The 18126-nt window shown below is 46.3% G+C and overlaps 1 protein-coding gene across 7 annotated transcripts in view; it reads right to left on the reverse strand.

Annotated features, from left to right (window-relative positions):
* CTNNA2 (catenin alpha 2) overlaps positions 1-18126 on the reverse strand; it is an 810025-nt gene that overhangs the window by 45285 nt on the left and 746614 nt on the right. For all 7 annotated transcript variants that reach the window (XM_061583441.1, XM_061583440.1, XM_061583443.1 and 4 more), the window contains 2 exons: positions 8657-8762; positions 2000-2134 (listed from right to left, as the gene is read on the reverse strand). In XM_061583441.1, the coding sequence (XP_061439425.1) occupies positions 2000-2134; positions 8657-8762 (241 nt within the window). The remainder of the gene's footprint in view (positions 1-1999; positions 2135-8656; positions 8763-18126) is intronic.

Raw genomic sequence — 18126 nt, forward strand, 5'->3', positions numbered from 1 at the left:
CCAGCAGGTAAAAGGAGAAAGATCTAAGCCTGTTGCATGAGAGATAGAAAGAGGAAGGAGGCGTGTTTCCACAGCGGTTAAGAACATCAAGACTTTCAAAAACCACAACACATTGCATGTGTATCAAGAGACAGAGCCATTTTGGAGGAGAGAAAGAAAAGCAGAACATTTAAGCAGCCCCTGTTGCCACTATTGCATGGATGTTTACACCACAATTATTCGGGGGGGGGCACAGCAAAAATAAATAAAACTATAAAATCCTTATTCTGCTTTTGCAAATCCAACCGTTAGTATATACTGGCAAAATGCCGTTCGTTTTATCGTTGTGATTGTGTGGGTGTGTACACACATGTGTGGAGGAAGGGCTTGATTACTGCAGGGACGCAGGTGAGAGTATGCTGTGCACTCTGTACATACAGAGACACATGGCACACATCCCAGTACTTTCTATGGGATCTGTAAGGGCTATATCTGCCCCCTGCCCCCTAGTGATCCCAACAGCTGATAATCAAGCTTGTTCCTACTTCATAGAACAATGTGACAGACTGCTGGGAACTGGATTTATGTAACGGGAAAAGGCTAGCATATGAAAAAGGTGTGCCTTTGTGCTTTGACCTAACATGACTAGCTCAATGTTCAGTGCTATTCTAGCCACACGGCAACTACTTATAGAAAAGTGGTTCCTGAACGCTTTTGAGAGAACCCCAAAAAATCAAACAATTGTGGCTTTCATTTTTTTTTTTTGAAGGGGGGATGTCTGGTACTGCCCCAGAAATATTACCTAATGTAAAGTGTTTTGTCTTGCCGAGAAACTCTTTTTGGAAGCAGCCCATGTGTCCAAAAGTAGCATGTTTTGCGAATGTTCCAAAAGGTGGTTTTTAAATGGAAAAATATGCCTTCTTTTGTTCGGACCCTCGTTATTTGCTCAGCCCAGTGATTCACTGGACCCTGAGTGCAGGCAATCTTATGATTCCCCCCACCCTCTGCTTTAACAAGAAATGGGTCCTTGACACAGAGCAGCACAGGGTTTTGCTCAGCGGAGGGAAATTATTATGGCTCACAAAAGGAAGTGGATTTCCAAGGAGCAGCTATAAAAAAAGCTCCAGTTAATTATAATATTTATGGCTCGGCAAGGGCTTCCTAAATTAGAATGTTTCTTTTGGGAAAATGGCTAATTTTTAACAGGTGAAGTAGAAAGAAATTGGAGGTGGGAAGGTGGAATCAAGCTGTTCTGCAACGTACCACAAAGTAGGGATAGGCAACTGTCAGCCCTGAAACTCCCTTGGCCTCTAGAATAGTCCATACTCCTAAAGGGCTCCTCTCCCTTATGCACCTCAGTGAGTAAGTAGCTCAGTTGCTCACTCCTGCACACTTAGCGCAGGACTAAAGTGAATGAGTAGCTCAGTGAGTGCATAGATCAGTTGCTTGCACACAGGCATGGACAGAGTTAAAGGCCTCTGTGTGTCCTGTCTCTGACTACATGAAAATGGAAATGGACTGCCTTCAAGTCGACCCCGACTTATGGCGACCCTAAGAATAGGGTTTTCATGTTAAGTGGTATTCAGAGGGGGGTTACCATTGCCTTCCTCTGAGGCAGGGAGGCAGCGACTGGCCCAAGGTCACCCCATGAGCTTCATGACTGTGTGGGGATTCGAACCCTGGTCTCCCAGGTCGTAGTCCAACACCTTAACCACTACGCCACACTGGCTCTCTCTGACTACATAAGGGTGCATAATAAGGACAAGACTCTTCCTATGCCTCGCTTAGCCTTCAGTCTTTGCTAAATACTAACAGGACCCCTGTTAATAGCTGGTCAAGGTTATAAGGTCTTGAATAACCACGGTGATAGTGGGTTGTTTTTTTTAAAAAAAAGAACAAGAAAAAAAGATCATAGGAAGCATTTTGCATCTTTCAAGTACAGCCATCCCCAAACAGGGGAGGGGAGAGGGAAATATTCATTTGCAAGCATGCCAACAGCAAAATTCAGAACGTGGCTTACCCCAGATACGATAAGTTCTCCTCCCAGATTCTGAACTTCTGCCTTCACCTTGCTGCAGATATTAAGCTGGTGACAGTATAGGGCAATGCGCTGAAGGTACGCTAATAGATCTTGCTTACAAGCTGAATCAGGACACTACAAATAGAGAGAGAGAGAGAGGTAAACACCATGTATTTGATTGACTTTGGTTTATATGCCTAATATACAAGGAAGAACCAGCAGATTTGCCAATACTATAGAGGAGGCATTTGTTTTGCTTAACTATTTTGGCTATGTATTTGACAAAGGCCAGTTCTTTCCCTTAGCTCAAGACTGCGAATTAAAGTGCAAAAGGACCCACAGGCTAAAAAAAGAAGGGGGGGAAAGGAACACCACTAGGATTGTTTGTCAGTTATCTGATGAGCTGTAAAGCAGATAGAGTAATCTCTCTAGCCATTTCCTTAGGACATGGCTCCATTTGCACGAAACACAAGGTTCTACCAATGCATAATACTCATTCTAAATGTGGTTTTATCATATTGTACACCGCCCTGAGAGCCTGTTGCTATAGGGCGGTTTAAAAGTGTAATAAAATAAATAAAATAAATAATTCTTTATGGTACAGCAAGGACCACATTCAAAGGAGATGCTTTCAGGTCCACAAACCGTTAATAAGGATGAAAATGAAGCCATTTTGTCAAGTCACAACCAGCAAAGGAAAATTTCACTCCACTAGTGGAACACCACCTGTGGTATGCTTGTGACATATTGCAGAAATCAAAAACGGCAGGGGAAATTTTAATTTTTTCAAAATAAGCCAATGCTGGGAAGGTTTTATAATTGTTTCAACAACTTGAAACAATATAAGTGACAGCTCCAGAGGGGAGGGGGAGGCTGACTGCCGTTTTCATCATAACAGAAGATGCACCACTTCCAACAATAAAAACATGCAGCATTAACATTATGAGTTGAGTCTCAAACTGTTTTTGACAAATCAGAGAAATAAAACCTGGTTAGATGGGGGATACTTATGAGATGGGGAATACTTGGCTCGGCAATACTACATGAGAGAAGGATCTTGGGATTGTTGTTGAACACAAACTCAATATGAGCCAACAGTGTGATGTGGCTGCAAAAAAGGCAAATGCTATTTTAGGCTGCATTAACAAAAGCATAGTTTGCAAATCATGTGAAATTAGTTCCCCTCTATTCGGCACTGATTAGGCCTCATCTTGAGTACTGCATCCAGTTCTGGGCACCACACTTTAAAAAGGATGCAGACAAACAGGGACAGGTTCAGAGGAGGGCAACGAGGATGATCAGGGGACTGGAAACAAAGGCCTTTGAGGAGAGACTGAAGGAACTGGGCATGTTTAGCCTTGAGAAGAGAAGACTGATAGCACTCTTCAGCGTGAGCAGGAAGAACACACATTCGGGGCACAGCAAACGACAGGACATATTACACTCATTCAAGGGGGAATTAACAACTGAACATGAGCTGACTATTTCACAAGCGATATACATAGATAGATATAATATACAGATAGTTACAAGAACTAAAATACTGGTTAAGCATGCAGAATTCAAGTGGAACTGGCAGCTGTTTGGTTAAAATGGAGGGTCAGGAGAGGTGAGAGGAACCTAATGCCAAGTAGGGTTGCCAGGTTCAGGGCCTGAGACTGATCCTGTATCTTTAGGAGAAGAGAAAGTCAGCCAAGCGCAGGTGTTCTTGCAACTCTGTAATGGGAAAAACCACAAGGTGGAATTCTCCCTTCCCGCTGCACAATTTTTAAAGATACGGAAGACGTCTTGGTTGCCAGGCCCGGCCTCCACAAGGTCTTCTGTATCTTTAAAAGTTGTGCAGGGGAAAGGGAGAATTCCATCTTGTGGTTTTTCCCATTACAGTGTTGCGAGAACACCTGCACTTGGCTGACTTTCTCTTCTCCTAAAGATACAGGATCAGTCTCAGGCCCTGAACCTGGCAACCCTAATGCCAAGTATGGAGAAGGGAGGGTGGGAGGCACCAGCTAGACATGTGTAGAGCCAGAGGAAGCTATCAGAATACGAGTGCACATTGCTGCCAAGAAACACAGGTATCCCTGTGAGAGCCAATCAGAGAAAAATAAGAGAGATTCAGGACAAATATTAACCTATACCAAGGAGGAGGAAGTGGGATGAAACCTTCAGGGGAATCCAGAGGTTGTCCTCCTTGGACTTCAGGGTGGTTCTTTATGAATTCTTTGGGTTCTAATTCTTACGTGAGGCTGACGAGTGCTGATGTGACCAACTCAGGAGATGACCAACTCAGCTCCTGCCGATGATCTCAGTGATCAAGCTGGGTTATCAGGTGTGGTTCCTGAGGTACAGTGGACCTAAATTGTTCAAGGTTTTGTAAATTAATACAAGGCTCTTCAACCTGGCTTGGGAGTGGATGGGCAGCCAGTGCAGTTGTTTCAAAAGTGGTGTCACATGTTGTCGGCCATGTGCCCCCATCAGCAATCTGGCTGCCGCATTTTGCACTGGCTGAAGCTTCCAAACCAGGGCCAAGGCAGCTCCACATAGAGTACACTGCAGTAATCCAACCTTACATGGAATATAGTGGTCAGGTTATCTTTGTCTAGGAACGGCCATAGTGGACGAACCACACAAAGCTATATAGCCACAGAGGATACCTGGGCCTCTCTTGTCAAAGATGAATCCAGGAGCACTCCTAAGCTACAGACCTGCTCTTTCAGAGGGAGCATGACCCCATCCAGAATAGATAACTTGCCTATCTCCCAGTCATGAGAACCACCTACCTAAAGAGCCTCCATCTTCCCAGGTTTCAAGCACAGTGTATTGGCCCTCATCTAGTCCACTACAGCATTCAGACACCAGTCCAGAGCGTTCACAGCGTCTCCTGATTCAGCTGTGATGGAGAAACAGAGCTGCGTGTCATCAGCATTTTGATCCCAAACTCCTAATGACCGCACCCAACGGCTCCATTTAGATATTAAATAGCACTGGGGAGATAACAGTACCCACAGCACAAGTGCCAGGGGTCCGAGGAACACTCACCCAGTGTGACTCTCTGGACGTGACGCTGAAGGTAAGAGCAGAACCACTGTAATGCAGTGCCTCCATCACCCATCCCACTGAGTCGGTCCAGGAGGATACCACGGTCAATGGTATCAAATGCCACTGAGAGATCGAACAGAAGTGGCGGGGTCACACTCCCCCGTCTCTCTCACGATAAAGGTCATCCATCAGGGCGACCAAGGCTGATTCTGTTCCGAAACCAAGTCTGAATCCAGATTGTGATGGATCTAGATAATCTATCTCATCCAGGAATACTTGCAGCTGCTCTAAAACCACCTTCTCCACCACCTTTGCCATGAAAGCGGTGTTGGCAACTAGTCTATAGTTGTTACACTCCATTTGGTCCAGTGTGTGCTTTTTTGAAAGGGAAGTGGGCATCACACCATCATGCAAAGATGCATTTACCACACCTGTCACCCATTCAGTCACCCCAACGAGTGGTTGGGCGCATCACTGCAAGCATCTTGTCCACATAATCAGGCCGCATTAACTGGAATTGATCCCACAACACTGGGTTCAACATTGCATAGGACACATCCGCTGTAACTACCACAACAGCGGCACCTAAATCACTTGCCTCATAAGCCTTTTGTTTTCTATACTTTTCCAGCAAACTGAAGATTTCAGAGACAAGGCACTAGGAAAATACTTGAAATGCCAGCTAGGCTGAGCTTCTCAGTAATGCAGTGCCTCCAAGCAGCAGAACAGGTCTGACAATTGAAACATAGGAAGCCACCATCGATCAAGTCAGCTCCTTGGCCCATCTAGGTCAGTACTGTCTGACTAGCAGAAGCTCCCTAGGATTTCAGGCCACAGTCTCCCCAACCCTACCTGGAAATGCCCCTAGATGTGCCTTGTGCTTGACTAAAGCATAAAGGACAGAACTGAAACATGGGAGTTTCATGAAAACCTGGAACTTGGCAAGATGGAGGGAAAAGCAGAGTTCCCGTCAAGATACACACTTGGCAGGAAAAGAGTGTGCAGAGGTGCACCCTAACGGCAGTTACGTTGCTTTGTTTCTCGATGCTCCTTAAATCAATAAAACCAATGCTGAGAGAATTCCGTCTCTTCTGAATTCTGTATATATAGAATGCCATGAATCTCTCTCTCTCTCTCTCTCTCTCTCTCTCTCTCTGCCTCTCTCTCTCTCTCTCTCACACACACACACACACACACAGACAAAGAGACAGACAGACAGACATAGACACACACACCTCTATAACTTTCAGGTGTAAATCCCAAAGAGGGACTTTTCTCACTTAACAACAATTTAACACACTCATATTTATTCTACTCTGGAGGCCCTTGGATCCAAAGAGAAACTTTGAAACAAAATCTCTGAGGAACTGAGAAAGAGTTTAAAGAGAAGGGTTTTACGGCAAATTAGGACTGACGACCTCTCTCCCTCTCCCTCTTTCGAAGAGTAATTAAAAATGCAACAGTCCGTAAAAAGTTTACATTGCACGGAGGTCTCAGACCTTCCATAAAGTCTCCTCATAATCTGCAGCTCTAAGGAAGGACAAGTAACCCTGGATGATTTTTAAGAAGAGTTATGCCTCCAGTAGTCTTCTCTGGTGCTCCGTTTCTGCCGAATGGCTGCTCTGATTTCTTTGTATATCACTCACAGTTAGGGATGGGCGATCTCTCCATTTTTCGCCTCTTAATTAGCTCAGTTTTTCTGAGCTTTCTTAGTGAACTCTTGGGAAAATTCTCTTCTTCCTCAAGACAGGGGTGAGGAACTGGATCCAGCCAGTAGGCTGAATCCTTATCTCTCCATCTCCTCTGGGCAAGGCCATCCACCTGTCAATCAACTGGTGTCACAATGACACCAGGTGACCCATTTTTGCACAGTGTTCTGCAAGTGCTGACAATCAGCTGATCGTTTCTGATTGTTGGGGCTTCTGCGCACAGCGCTAGCCAACCCCTACCAATCAAGTGTAAGAGTTCATAATGTTGGGGCACCCGGGGAAGGTGTCTGTAACTCTTTCCTGGAGATTCCCCCATTGGCCCAAAACACCTTTGCAAATGGGATCACTGGTAAGGGCAGCCTGTGTGGAGAGCTTGCAACAGTGGCAGAAGCATCATCTTTAAAGGACTGGATTGATTGTGGCAAGAGGCACTGGCAAGGTTCTTTTATGGTGATAGATGCAGGATGATAAGAGCATCTAAGTTTTAAAGATGAAACCTCCACAAGCTCTCCTGACTCACCCCCATCCCACTCCACAATAGCAAGTTTTGGGAAGGAGGTGCCAATGGTGGAGAGTAGTGGCATTAGGATGAGCCCAGCCTTGGGCCCTGAATATCTGATCTGATCAGGAATTAAGATCAGCAGAGGAGGCCCTCCTGGTGGTTGCACCGCGCTTAGAGGTTTAGGCAGAGAAGGCTCACGAGAGGGCCTTTTTGGTGATGGCCCCAAGAATGTGGAAATACATCCCTACAGAGGTGCATCTGTCGCCATCTCTTTACAGCTTCGATTGGATGGGGAATCTGTGGCCCTCCAGATGCTGGTGCTGTTCAGTCTATTTCTATACCCCTTAATGTATATCAAACTATCTCTACGCAGTGTACAGAAGGTAAAACAACAAATGGTATAAAAATATACAGTAAAACCATAATGCAAACAATACATAAAAATGCAAATTAAGAAATAAATACCAAAACAATTCCTTCGCACTTTCCACCCAACATCTCTCACCCTCCTGGCTCTCGCCCTGGGCCCATGGTGGTGGATTGCATCCAGGTGTGTAGTGGTCCAGGGTCACAAGGGGTCATGGACCCTTTACTTTTTCGGGAGCAGAGTCCTGATTTACGAGACAATCATCATGGAAAGGGACAGTGTTAGCCACTGAGAAGAGTCGTTGTCCTTTCATGCTGATCGGAGCAAATTAGAATGAAAGGAGGTGAGTCAGCCACTGAGAAGACTCTTCTCAGTAGCTAACTCACAGGTTCGCCTTTCATGTTGTTTGGCTCCTTGGGATGTCTGTTGCAGTGGAATGTGGACTTGGAGATGATATGGAGAGCAAGGGAGATGAGGAAAAGTGGAAAGGGGGCATGGCTTGAAGGGGCATAGCTGTGACTATCATGAAGGGGCCCTGCACTTCTGAATTTGCCACTACACTACTGATTGCATCTCCCAGGCAGCATGGCCAATGGTCAGGGATGATGGGAGATGCAGTCCATGATCTGGAGGGGACTAGGTTGGGGTGGAGGAAGGATAACTGTTTATAGGCTTGTGTTTGTTCATTTCAGGGGTTGGGAATCTGTGGCCTTCCAGATGTTTCTGCCCTGTAACTCTCATCCATCCCAACCTGCATGGCCAATTGGAGGATATGAGGGTTGGGGAAGGCTGGTTTATAGGCTTCTTTGGTTATTTCAGGATTGGGGAACCTGTGGTCCTCCAGATGTTGGCAGACTGCAATTCCCATCATTCCTAGGCAGTGCACGGGCAATAGTCAGGGAGACATAGTCCGAGATCTGGAGGCTACCACGCTGGGAGAAGCAGCTTTACATGAAGCACACACATCCAGATGCATACCATAAAGTCGGGAGAAAATGATTTAGCAGGGTAGGCTCTGCTGGTCATATTCATTTTGAAATTACCTGATCGGCCACAGCACGAGCCAATTTGTCCATTCTTGAGCCAGCTTCTGCAATCTTCTTGGCAGCATTAATGACATCAGATGTATTCTTTAATGGTCCCTTACCCCTGGAAAATGCAAGGTAATTACAGCGCCATCTAATTAAATTATGGAAATAAATAGAGTTAATACCTTGGATAAGAGTCTTTTTTTAAAAAAAAACAACACTTTTTTTTAAAGAACTGTGGTATGAATGCCTTCCCAATTTAATACATTACCTTTAAACTACTTATTATAGCATAGCTTGATTAGAAGGAAAGGGGGAAAATAAATAAAGGAAAGGCTTTCTGGATTTCCTCTTATGTTCCAAAATGCTTTGCCAGCACTCTTCTCTGATTTTGCCTCCAAGCTCATGAACTATGTTAAATAGTATGTGCATTTTTAAGTGCTCATTAAGATGGCATCCCCTGGGGAATGCAAAACTTTTTCAACCCCCCCTCCCCCAGTTATTCCCAAGTTGTGCTTCATATAAAAAGCTGCCAAATCAAATGCAGACATGGGCAGTGAGGGTTTCAATGGGGTGGGAAGCAACTTGCACAACAAGCATCAATGATCCACCCATGGACATATTTAGGATTAAGCAGCAGCAGCAGCTTATTTTTAGAGTCACTTTTGGTGGTAACTTTTCATAACTACTAGAGGACAAATAATAACCCCACCACTTCGGGGCTCATTTCATTGTTCATCACAGTCACTGAGTACAGAAATAGGGACTCTTGAAATGTCATCGCATCAATATGAAAATCATCCTTCTGTACGGAGCACCCTTGCAAAACAAGAAGTAGCTAATTCACAGCTAGACTGCGCTGCCCTCAGCTCCACGCTTTTGGGGACACAACTCAGTGGAAGAGCACCAGCTTTGCATGCAGACAGTCCCAGGCTCAGTCCCCAGCCTCTCCAGGTAGAGATGGAAAAGACTCTTTGCCTGAAACCCTGAAGAGCCCCTGCCAGTCAGTGCAGGCAACGCTGAGGTAGATGGAGCATTGGTCTGAGTGTAACGTAGCCGCCAAGGTGCCATCTTTTCCTGGGCATTTTCTTTGTAATGTTCAAGGTCACAAATCCAGGGGAGGAATGATGGTGATGGGAAGGGGCTGCTTAACTCTTTCCTTCTTTCTGTCACTTTTTTTCCATGCAAAATTGACCTCCCCCAACTTGCTTTTTGCCCATATGCATGTGTGGGGGGCACGGGGGGGGGGAGACGGACACTGTATCTTTCCCCCTTGCGGGCAGAAAGCATCTTGGTAAAGGGGCAGTTCAGGGCTCCTTTTGGGAGAAAGGGCGGGGCATAAAATTAATATTTATAAAAATATTTGTATGCAGCTGTTTCATTAAAAACATCAAAGCGATTTACAACACGTTAAAAAAACCACCACCATGGAATAAAAAACATTAGAATTACAATAAAAACAAAGGTCAACTGTTGCAAAAAAAGCATCTTCCACCTGCATAAACCTGGCGGAAGAGAAAGGTTTTCTGCAGGCGCTTAAAAGTTAAAACAGAAATTTGACACAGTAATAGTAATAATAAGTTGGAAGGGAAAGGGTTAAGCCCCCAACACCCACATCTGATGGTGTCACTGCTAGAACCAGATGAAGCGGTGCTGGCATGAGGCCATCTCAATGGTGGCAGTGATGCAGGAAGAACTGAATGGCTGCACACAGGCTGCCAAGACTTGAGTTCCCCACCATTTTCATTTTTATAATGGCTAACCGCAGGGAGAGAGTGGCAGTGAGCTCTGCCAATCAGACAGAGGGCCAATGAGAGCAGGAAGAGGGCAGACGGGGAGTGGGCCCATCCCCTTGCTCGTCCTGTACTCTCATTGGCTCTGCAACCCCAAGATGGTGCCTGATTGGCAGAGCTCACAGCCACTCTCACTCTGGGATTAGCCATTTTAAAAATGAAAATGGCAGGCCGTTGGAGCCTTGGAGGAGCTGGCCAGCATAACGCCATGCTCTGCAGTTGTGCACTGGCCAGCAGCTTTGCCCTCATCATTCAGCTTGCCTGCCCTCCAGCTAGCAAAGGAGGGGGGAGTGTGGCTATTGCCTCTGACACAAGCAAAGAATGTAAAAAGACAAGGATGGCAGGGAAGGAGCAGCCAGAGTGGGTGAGGCCCCGGAAAGTGCCTGGTCCAGTTCACCTCAAACCTGGCAACTTCCCTCCACTGAAACAATCAGCCTGAGAGGTTGAGTTCAGTTTTGAAAAGACAGCGCCGGATGAAAGATGCACGCCACTGCATGTAGTGCAAAGTATGGTCCTCAGATTTGGATCATGAAGGGTTAACTCTCTCTGATGCGGAAAAACTGTGTCTGGGCTAGACCGCTTCAAATCATAGCTAGGGTGCCCTGTGACTGAGTGCTTCTCCATACAAATAATATTCCCCAAACTATGAAAACTAGTATGCAAGGGAGAAGGCTAGGCTAGAACGCTTCTCCCTGACATCTAAGAACAAGAAAAGCTCTATGGGATCAGACCAAAGGCCCATCTAGTCCAGCATCCTATTCTCACAGTGGTGTTTTCTACGCAATGGGATTTTTCCTTTTTTGGTATAAAAAATGATTCAAGTGTGGGAGCTCCCATGCAGTCCAGATTTGTCCTCGCTGTAAGAATGAGGCTTAAGTTAGCTCATTCAGCTAGCTAAATGTGGGCTGGATAGAACAACTATCACGTGGATCCACAGTTGACTACAGAATCGTACTCAGAGTGTTTATCAATGGTTCCTTCTCAAACTGGGGGGAGGTAACGAGCGGAGTACCACAGGGTCCTGGGCCAAGTGCTCTTCAACATTTTTATTAATGACTAGGGTTGAAGAGGTGCAGGGAATGCTTATCAAATTTGCAGATGATACAAAATTGGGAGGGATAGCTAGTACCTTGGAAGACAGAAACAAAATTCAAAGGGATCTTGATAGGCTGGAGCACTGCTGAAAACAACAGAAATTTAACAGGGATAAGTTAAAAGATCTACACCTAGGAAAAAGAAACCAAATGCACAGTTATAAGATGGAGGCTACTTGGCTCAGCAATACTACAAGCGAAGAGGGACTTGGGATTGTTGGTGATCACAAGCTGAATATGACCCAACCGTGTGATGTGGCTGCAAAAAAGGCAAATGCCATTTCTGCATGAACAGAAGTATAGTTTCCAAATCGCGTGAAGTATTGGTTCCCCTCTATTCAGACTGGTAAGGCCTCATCTCGAGTACTGAGTCCAGTTCTGGACATCACAATTTAAGAAGGATGCAGACAAAGTGGAACAGGTTCAGAGGAGGGCAACAAGGAAGATCAGGGGACTGGAAACAAAGCCCTATGAGGAAAGACTGAAAGAACTGGGCATGTTTAGCCTTGAGAAGAGGAGGGAGATATGATATCATTCTCCAAGTACTTGAAAGGTTGCCACACAGAGGAGGGCCAGGATCTGTTCTCGATCGTCCCAGAGTGCAGGACGTGGATTAATGGGCTCAAGCTGCAGGAAGCCAGATTTAGGTTGAACATCAGGAAAATCTTCCTAACTGTTAGAGCGGTACAACAATGGAGCCCATGACCTAGGGAGGTGGTGGGCTCTCCAACACTGGAGGCATTCAAGAGGCACCTGGACAGGTACCTAAGAACATAAGAACATAAGAAGAGCCTGCTGGATCAGGCCAGTGGCCCATCTAGTCCAGCATCCTGTTCTCACAGTGGCCAACCAGGTGCCTGGGGGAAGCCAGCAAGCAGGACCCGAGTGCAAGAACACTCTCCCCTCCTGAGGCTTCCGGCAACTGGTTTTCAGAAGCATGCTGCCTCTGACTAGGGTGGCAGAGCACAGCCATCATGGCTAGTAGCCATTGATAGCCCTGTCCTCCATGAATTTGTCTAATCTTCTTTTAAAGCCATCCAAGCTGGTGGCCATTACTGCATCTTGTGGGAGCAAATTCCATAGTTTAACTATGCGCTGAGTAAAGAAGTACTTCCTTTTGTCTGTACTGAATCTTCCAACATTCAGCTTCTTTGAATGTCCACGAGTTCTAGTATTATGAGAGAGGGAGAAGAACTTTTCTCTACCCACTTTCTCAATGCCATGCATAATTTTATACACTTCTATCATGTCTCCTCTGACCCGCCTTTTCTCTAAACTAAAAAGCCCCAAATGCTGCAACCTTTCCTCGTAAGGGAGTCGCTCCATCCCCTTGATCATTCTGGTTGCCCTCTTCTGAACCCTTTCCAACTCTATAATATCCTTTTTGAGATGAGGCGACCAGAACTGTACACAGTATTCCAAATGCAGCCGCACCATAGATTTATACAATGGCATTATGATATCGGCTGTTTTATTTTCAATACCTTTCCTAATTATCGCTAGCATGGAATTTGCCTTTTTCACAGCTGCCGCACACTGGGTCGACATTTTCATCGTGCTGTCCACTACAACCCCGAGGTCTCTCTCCTGGTTGGTCACCGCCAGTTCAGACCCCATGAGCGTATATGTGAAATTCAGATTTTTTGCTCCAATATGCATAATTTTACACTTGTTTATATTGAATTGCATTTGCCATTTTTCTGCCCATTCACTCAGTTTGGAGAGGTCTTTTTGGAGCTCTTCGCAATCCCTTTTTGTTTTAACAACCCTGAACAATTTAGTGTCATCAGCAAACTTGGCCACTTCACTGCTCACTCCTAATTCTAGGTCATTAATGAACAAGTTGAAAAGTACAGGTCCCAATACCGATCCTTGAGGGACTCCACTTTCTACAGCCCTCCATTGGGAGAACTGTCCGTTTATTCCTACTCTCTGCTTTCTGCTTCTTAACCAATTTCTTATCCACAAGAGGACCTCTCCTCTTATTCCATGACTGCTAAGCTTCCTCAGAAGCCTTTGGTGAGGTACCTTGTCAAACGCTTTTTGAAAGTCTAAGTACACTATGTCCACTGGATCACCTCTATCTATATGCTTGTTGACACTCAAAGAATTCTAATAGGTTACTGAGACAGGACTTTCCCTTGCAGAAGCCATGCTGGCTCTGCTTCAGCAAGGCTTGTTCTTCTATGTGCTTAGTTAATCTAGCTTTAATCATACTTTCTACCAGTTTTCCAGGGACAGAAGTTAAGCTAACTGGCCTGTAATTTCCAGGATCCCCTCTGGATCCCTTTTTGAAGATTGGCGTTACATTTGCCACTTTCCAGTCCTCAGGCACGGAGGAGGACCCAAGGGACAAGTTACCTATTTTAGTTAGCAGATCAGCAATTTCACATTTGAGTTCTTTGAGAACTCTCGGGTGGATGCCATCCGGGCCCGGTGATTTGTCAGTTTTTATATTGTCCATTAAGCTTAGAACTTCCTCTCTCGTTACCACTATTTGTCTCAGTTCCTCAGAATCCCTTCCTGCAAATGTTAGTTCAGGTTCAGGGATCTGCCCTATATCTTCCACTGTGAAGACAGATGCAAAGAATTCATTTAGCTTCTCTGCAATCTCCTTATTGTTCTTTTGTACACCTTTGACTCCCTTATCATCCAAGGGTCCAATTGTCTCCCTAGATGGTCTCCTGCTTTGAATGTATTTATAGAATTTTTTGTTGTTGGTTTTTATGTTCTTAGCAATGTGCTCCTCAAATTCTTTTTTAGCATCCCTTATTGTTTTCTTGCATTTCTTTTGCCAGAGTTTGTGTTCTTTTTTATTTTCTTCATTTGGACAAGACTTCCATTTTTTGAAGGAAGACTTTTTGCCTCTAAGAGCTTCCTTGACTTTGCTCGTTAACCATGCTGGCATCTTCTTGGCCCTGGCGGTCCCTTTTCTGATCTGCGGTATGCACTCCAGTTGAGCTTCTAATATAGTGTTTTTAAACAACTTCCAAGCATTTTCGAGTGATGTGACCCTCTGGACTTTGTTTTTCAGCTTTCTTTTTACAATCCCCTCATTTTTGTGAAGTTTCCTCTTTTGAAGTCAAATGTGACCGTGTTGGATTTTCTTGGCAATTGGCCAGTTACACGTATGTTTAATTTAATAGCACTGTGGTCACTGCTTCCAATCGGTTCAACTACACTTACATCTCGCACCAGGTCCCGGTCCCCACTGAGGATTAAGTCCAGGGTTGCCGTCCCTCTGGTCGGTTCCATGACCAACTGGTCTAGGGAATAGTTATTTAGAATATCTAGAAACTTTGCTTCTTTGTCATGACTGGAACACATATGCAGCCAGTCTATGTCCGGGTAGTTGAAGTCACCCATTACTACCACATTTCCTAGTTTGGATGCTTCCTCAATTTCATATCTCATCTCAAGGTCTCCCTGAGCATTTTGATCAGGGGGACGATAGATCGTTCCCAGTATTAAGTCCCTCCTGGGGCATGGTATCACCACCCACAACGATTCTGTGGAGGAGTCTGCCTCTTTTGGGGTTTCGAGCTTGCTGGATTCAATGCCTTCTTTCACGTATAGAGCGACTCCGCCACCAATACGTCCTTCCCTGTCCTTCCGATATAGTTTATATCCAGGGATAACCGTATCCCACTGGTTTTCTCCATTCCACCAGGTCTCCGTTATGCTCACTATATCAATGCTCTCCTCTAAGACCAAGCACTCCAGTTCTCCCATCTTGGTTCGCAGGCTCCTAGCATTAGCATACAGGCACTTGTAAGCAGTGTCTCTCTTCAAGTGTCTCTGGCACTTGTGGTTAGGCCTGTGGTAATTTTGCTCTTCTGAATTTATATCCTGTGCCCTTGCTCTCACAATGCCTACTTCTAGGCCTACCCCTTTTAAAATTTCATCATTTCTTTGGTTTTTATCCCAGGGGGGAGGTTTATTCCGAACCGGACCTTTCTCAGCTCCTGTCGGGTTTCCCCCCTCAGTCAGTTTAAAAGCTGCTCTGCTACCTTTTTAATTTTAAGTGCCAGCAGTCTGGTTCCATTCTGGTTCAAGTGGAGCCCGTCCCTTTTGTACAGGCCCGGCTTGTCCCAAAATGTTCCCCAGTGCCTAACAAATCCGAACCCTTCCACCCGACACCATCTTCTCATCCACGCATTGAGACTGCGAAGCTGGGCCTGTCTGGCTGGTCCTGCACGTGGAACTGGTAGCATTTCAGAGAAAGCCACCTTGGAGGTCCTGGCTTTCAGCATCCTACCTAGCAACCTAAATTTTGCTTCCAGGACCTCACGGCTGCATTTCCCCATGTCGTTGGTGCCAACGTGCACCACGACCACTGACTCCTTCCCAGCACTGTCTACCAAACTATCTAAACGACGGGCGATATCCGCAACCTTCGCACCAGGCAGGCAAAACACCTTGCGGTCTACACGCCCATCACACACCCCACTGTCTATGTTCCTAATGATCGAATCACCCACTACAAGGATCCCTCCACCCCCTGGAGATATATCCTCGGCACGAGAGGATAGCTGCTCATCCCCCAAGGAATGGGTCCCTTCTAAGGGATCGTTTCCCTCTTCCTCAGCTGGATGCTCTCCTTCCCCGAGACCATCGTTCTCCATGATAGCAGGAGAGCTATCATCGTTGGAGTGGGACACAGCTATAACGTCCCTGAAGGCCTCCTCCACACACCTCTCTGCCTATCTCAGCTTTTCCAGGTCCGCCACCTTGGCCTCAAGGAAATGAAGTCGTTCCCGGAGAGTCAGGAGCTCATTGCACCGAGAGCATACCCACGACTTCTGTCCAACAGGCAGATAGTCGTACATGCTGCAGGCGGTGCAAAACACTGGAAAGCCCCCACACCCCTGCTGGCTTCTTACCTGCATAGTTTTGTTTAAGGTTTATTACGTCAATGGGTTGGAGACTGCGGTTTAGTTGAGGTCCGGGAACAGACGGGCAGAGTGGGGGGCCCTGGCCTCCTCGCCCTGCTGCCGAACTCGCTCTGCTGCTTAACTCGCCTTGACGCTTTGTCAGCTGGGGCTCTGCTGCTTAACTCACCTTGACGCTTTGTCAGCTGGGGCTCTGCTGCTTAACTCGCCTTGACGCTTTGTCAGCTGGGGCTCTGCTGCTTAACTCGCCTTGACGCTTTGTCAGCTGGGGCTCTGCTGCTTAACTCGCCTTGACGCTTTGTCAGCTGGGGCTCTGCTGCTTAACTCGCCTTGACGCTTTGTCAGCTGGGGCCTTGACGCTTCGTCAGCTGGGGCCTTGACGCTTCGTCAGCTGGGGCTCCCTCTAGCTCGTGGAGCAGGCTCCCTCGCTAGGGTGCTCTGACTTTATATGTGTGGCTGGTTCCTCCCAGCTACTGCTGCCAGCCAATGATGTGTTACTTGAGGCTGATGGCTATCAGCTGGGGCTTAACTCTTTAGTATTCTCTCAGGCTTCCTTCCTGAGTGAGGGGCGGGGCTGTTTAAGCTTTTGGCTGCTTTTAATCTCAGCAAGGGGCTGCGCCTTCCAGGCAAGTCTTTTGTGTTTGTTGTTTTCCCACCTAGAACAGCCTGACCTTTCTTTAACCTAGGGAAACAGAGCTTGTGGTTGTGTTGGGTATGCTTTTATTTGGATCCCTGCATTGAGCAGGGGGTTGGACTCGATGGCCTTATAGGCCCCTTCCAACTCTATGATTCTAAGATATGTGTCATCTCAGATGTAATTGTAAATTGATACAGGCCTATATTGTAAATAAGGTACAGCCTCCACCAACCCTCTAGATGTTTTGGACTCCAACTCCCATCACTGACCATTGGCTACACTGGCTGGGGCTGATGGGGGTTGTAATACAAAACATCTGGAGCACACCAGGTTGGGAAAGCTAGTCTAAGGCCAAAGTCATAGTGGAGTGCGGTGGAATATCATGGAAGCTTTTCCAAAGTGGGAAAAGCCACTCCCCCCCCCAAAGTGGGCTCCTTCTCAGTTCCTGCAATTCCAAACACAATGCCCGTTCTCTTAAAACAAAGAGAAGGGGCAACACAAGATGAGCCCTCCTGGATCAGGTCAAAGGCTCATCTAGTCCAGCATCCTATCCCCACACTGGCCAGCCAGGCGCCAAGGGGATGCCTGCAAGAGCACAAGAGCACTCGGAAACATTCTAACACTCTAACAGTGGAGACAGAATGCTTAGCTGCAGGGACATCTAGCGTGGCCAGTGTAAAGAAGGATAAGGGGTGTGTGTCACGGAGAGAGGAATGTTCCTGCCGTCATATTCAGAGACTGTATGCCCTCCTTGTGAGACTCAGAAGAGACACTGCTGCGATGATTCCTGCACATCCCACCCCACCCCCGTCGCCTTTGATCGCTTTGGCATTCAAAATGACTTAAATGGTGCTGTTTCCATTGTAAACTGTGACGGCTGGAAACGCTGGATTTTCTGGAAAGCAGATGCATTTTGATTGGCTCGAAAGAAAGCACTGTAGTCCTTGAAGTTTGTGCAGAAAAATACACACCAAGCAAAATAGGCTGCCTGAAAACGTCCCTAAAAACTGAATGTGAAAGGGGGGAATGGCAGCGGAAGACCAGCAGAGGGGAGGCGCGCAGGTGACAG

This window comes from Rhineura floridana, chromosome 9, assembly GCF_030035675.1.
Source record: "Rhineura floridana isolate rRhiFlo1 chromosome 9, rRhiFlo1.hap2, whole genome shotgun sequence".
NCBI lineage: Eukaryota > Metazoa > Chordata > Lepidosauria > Squamata > Rhineuridae > Rhineura > Rhineura floridana.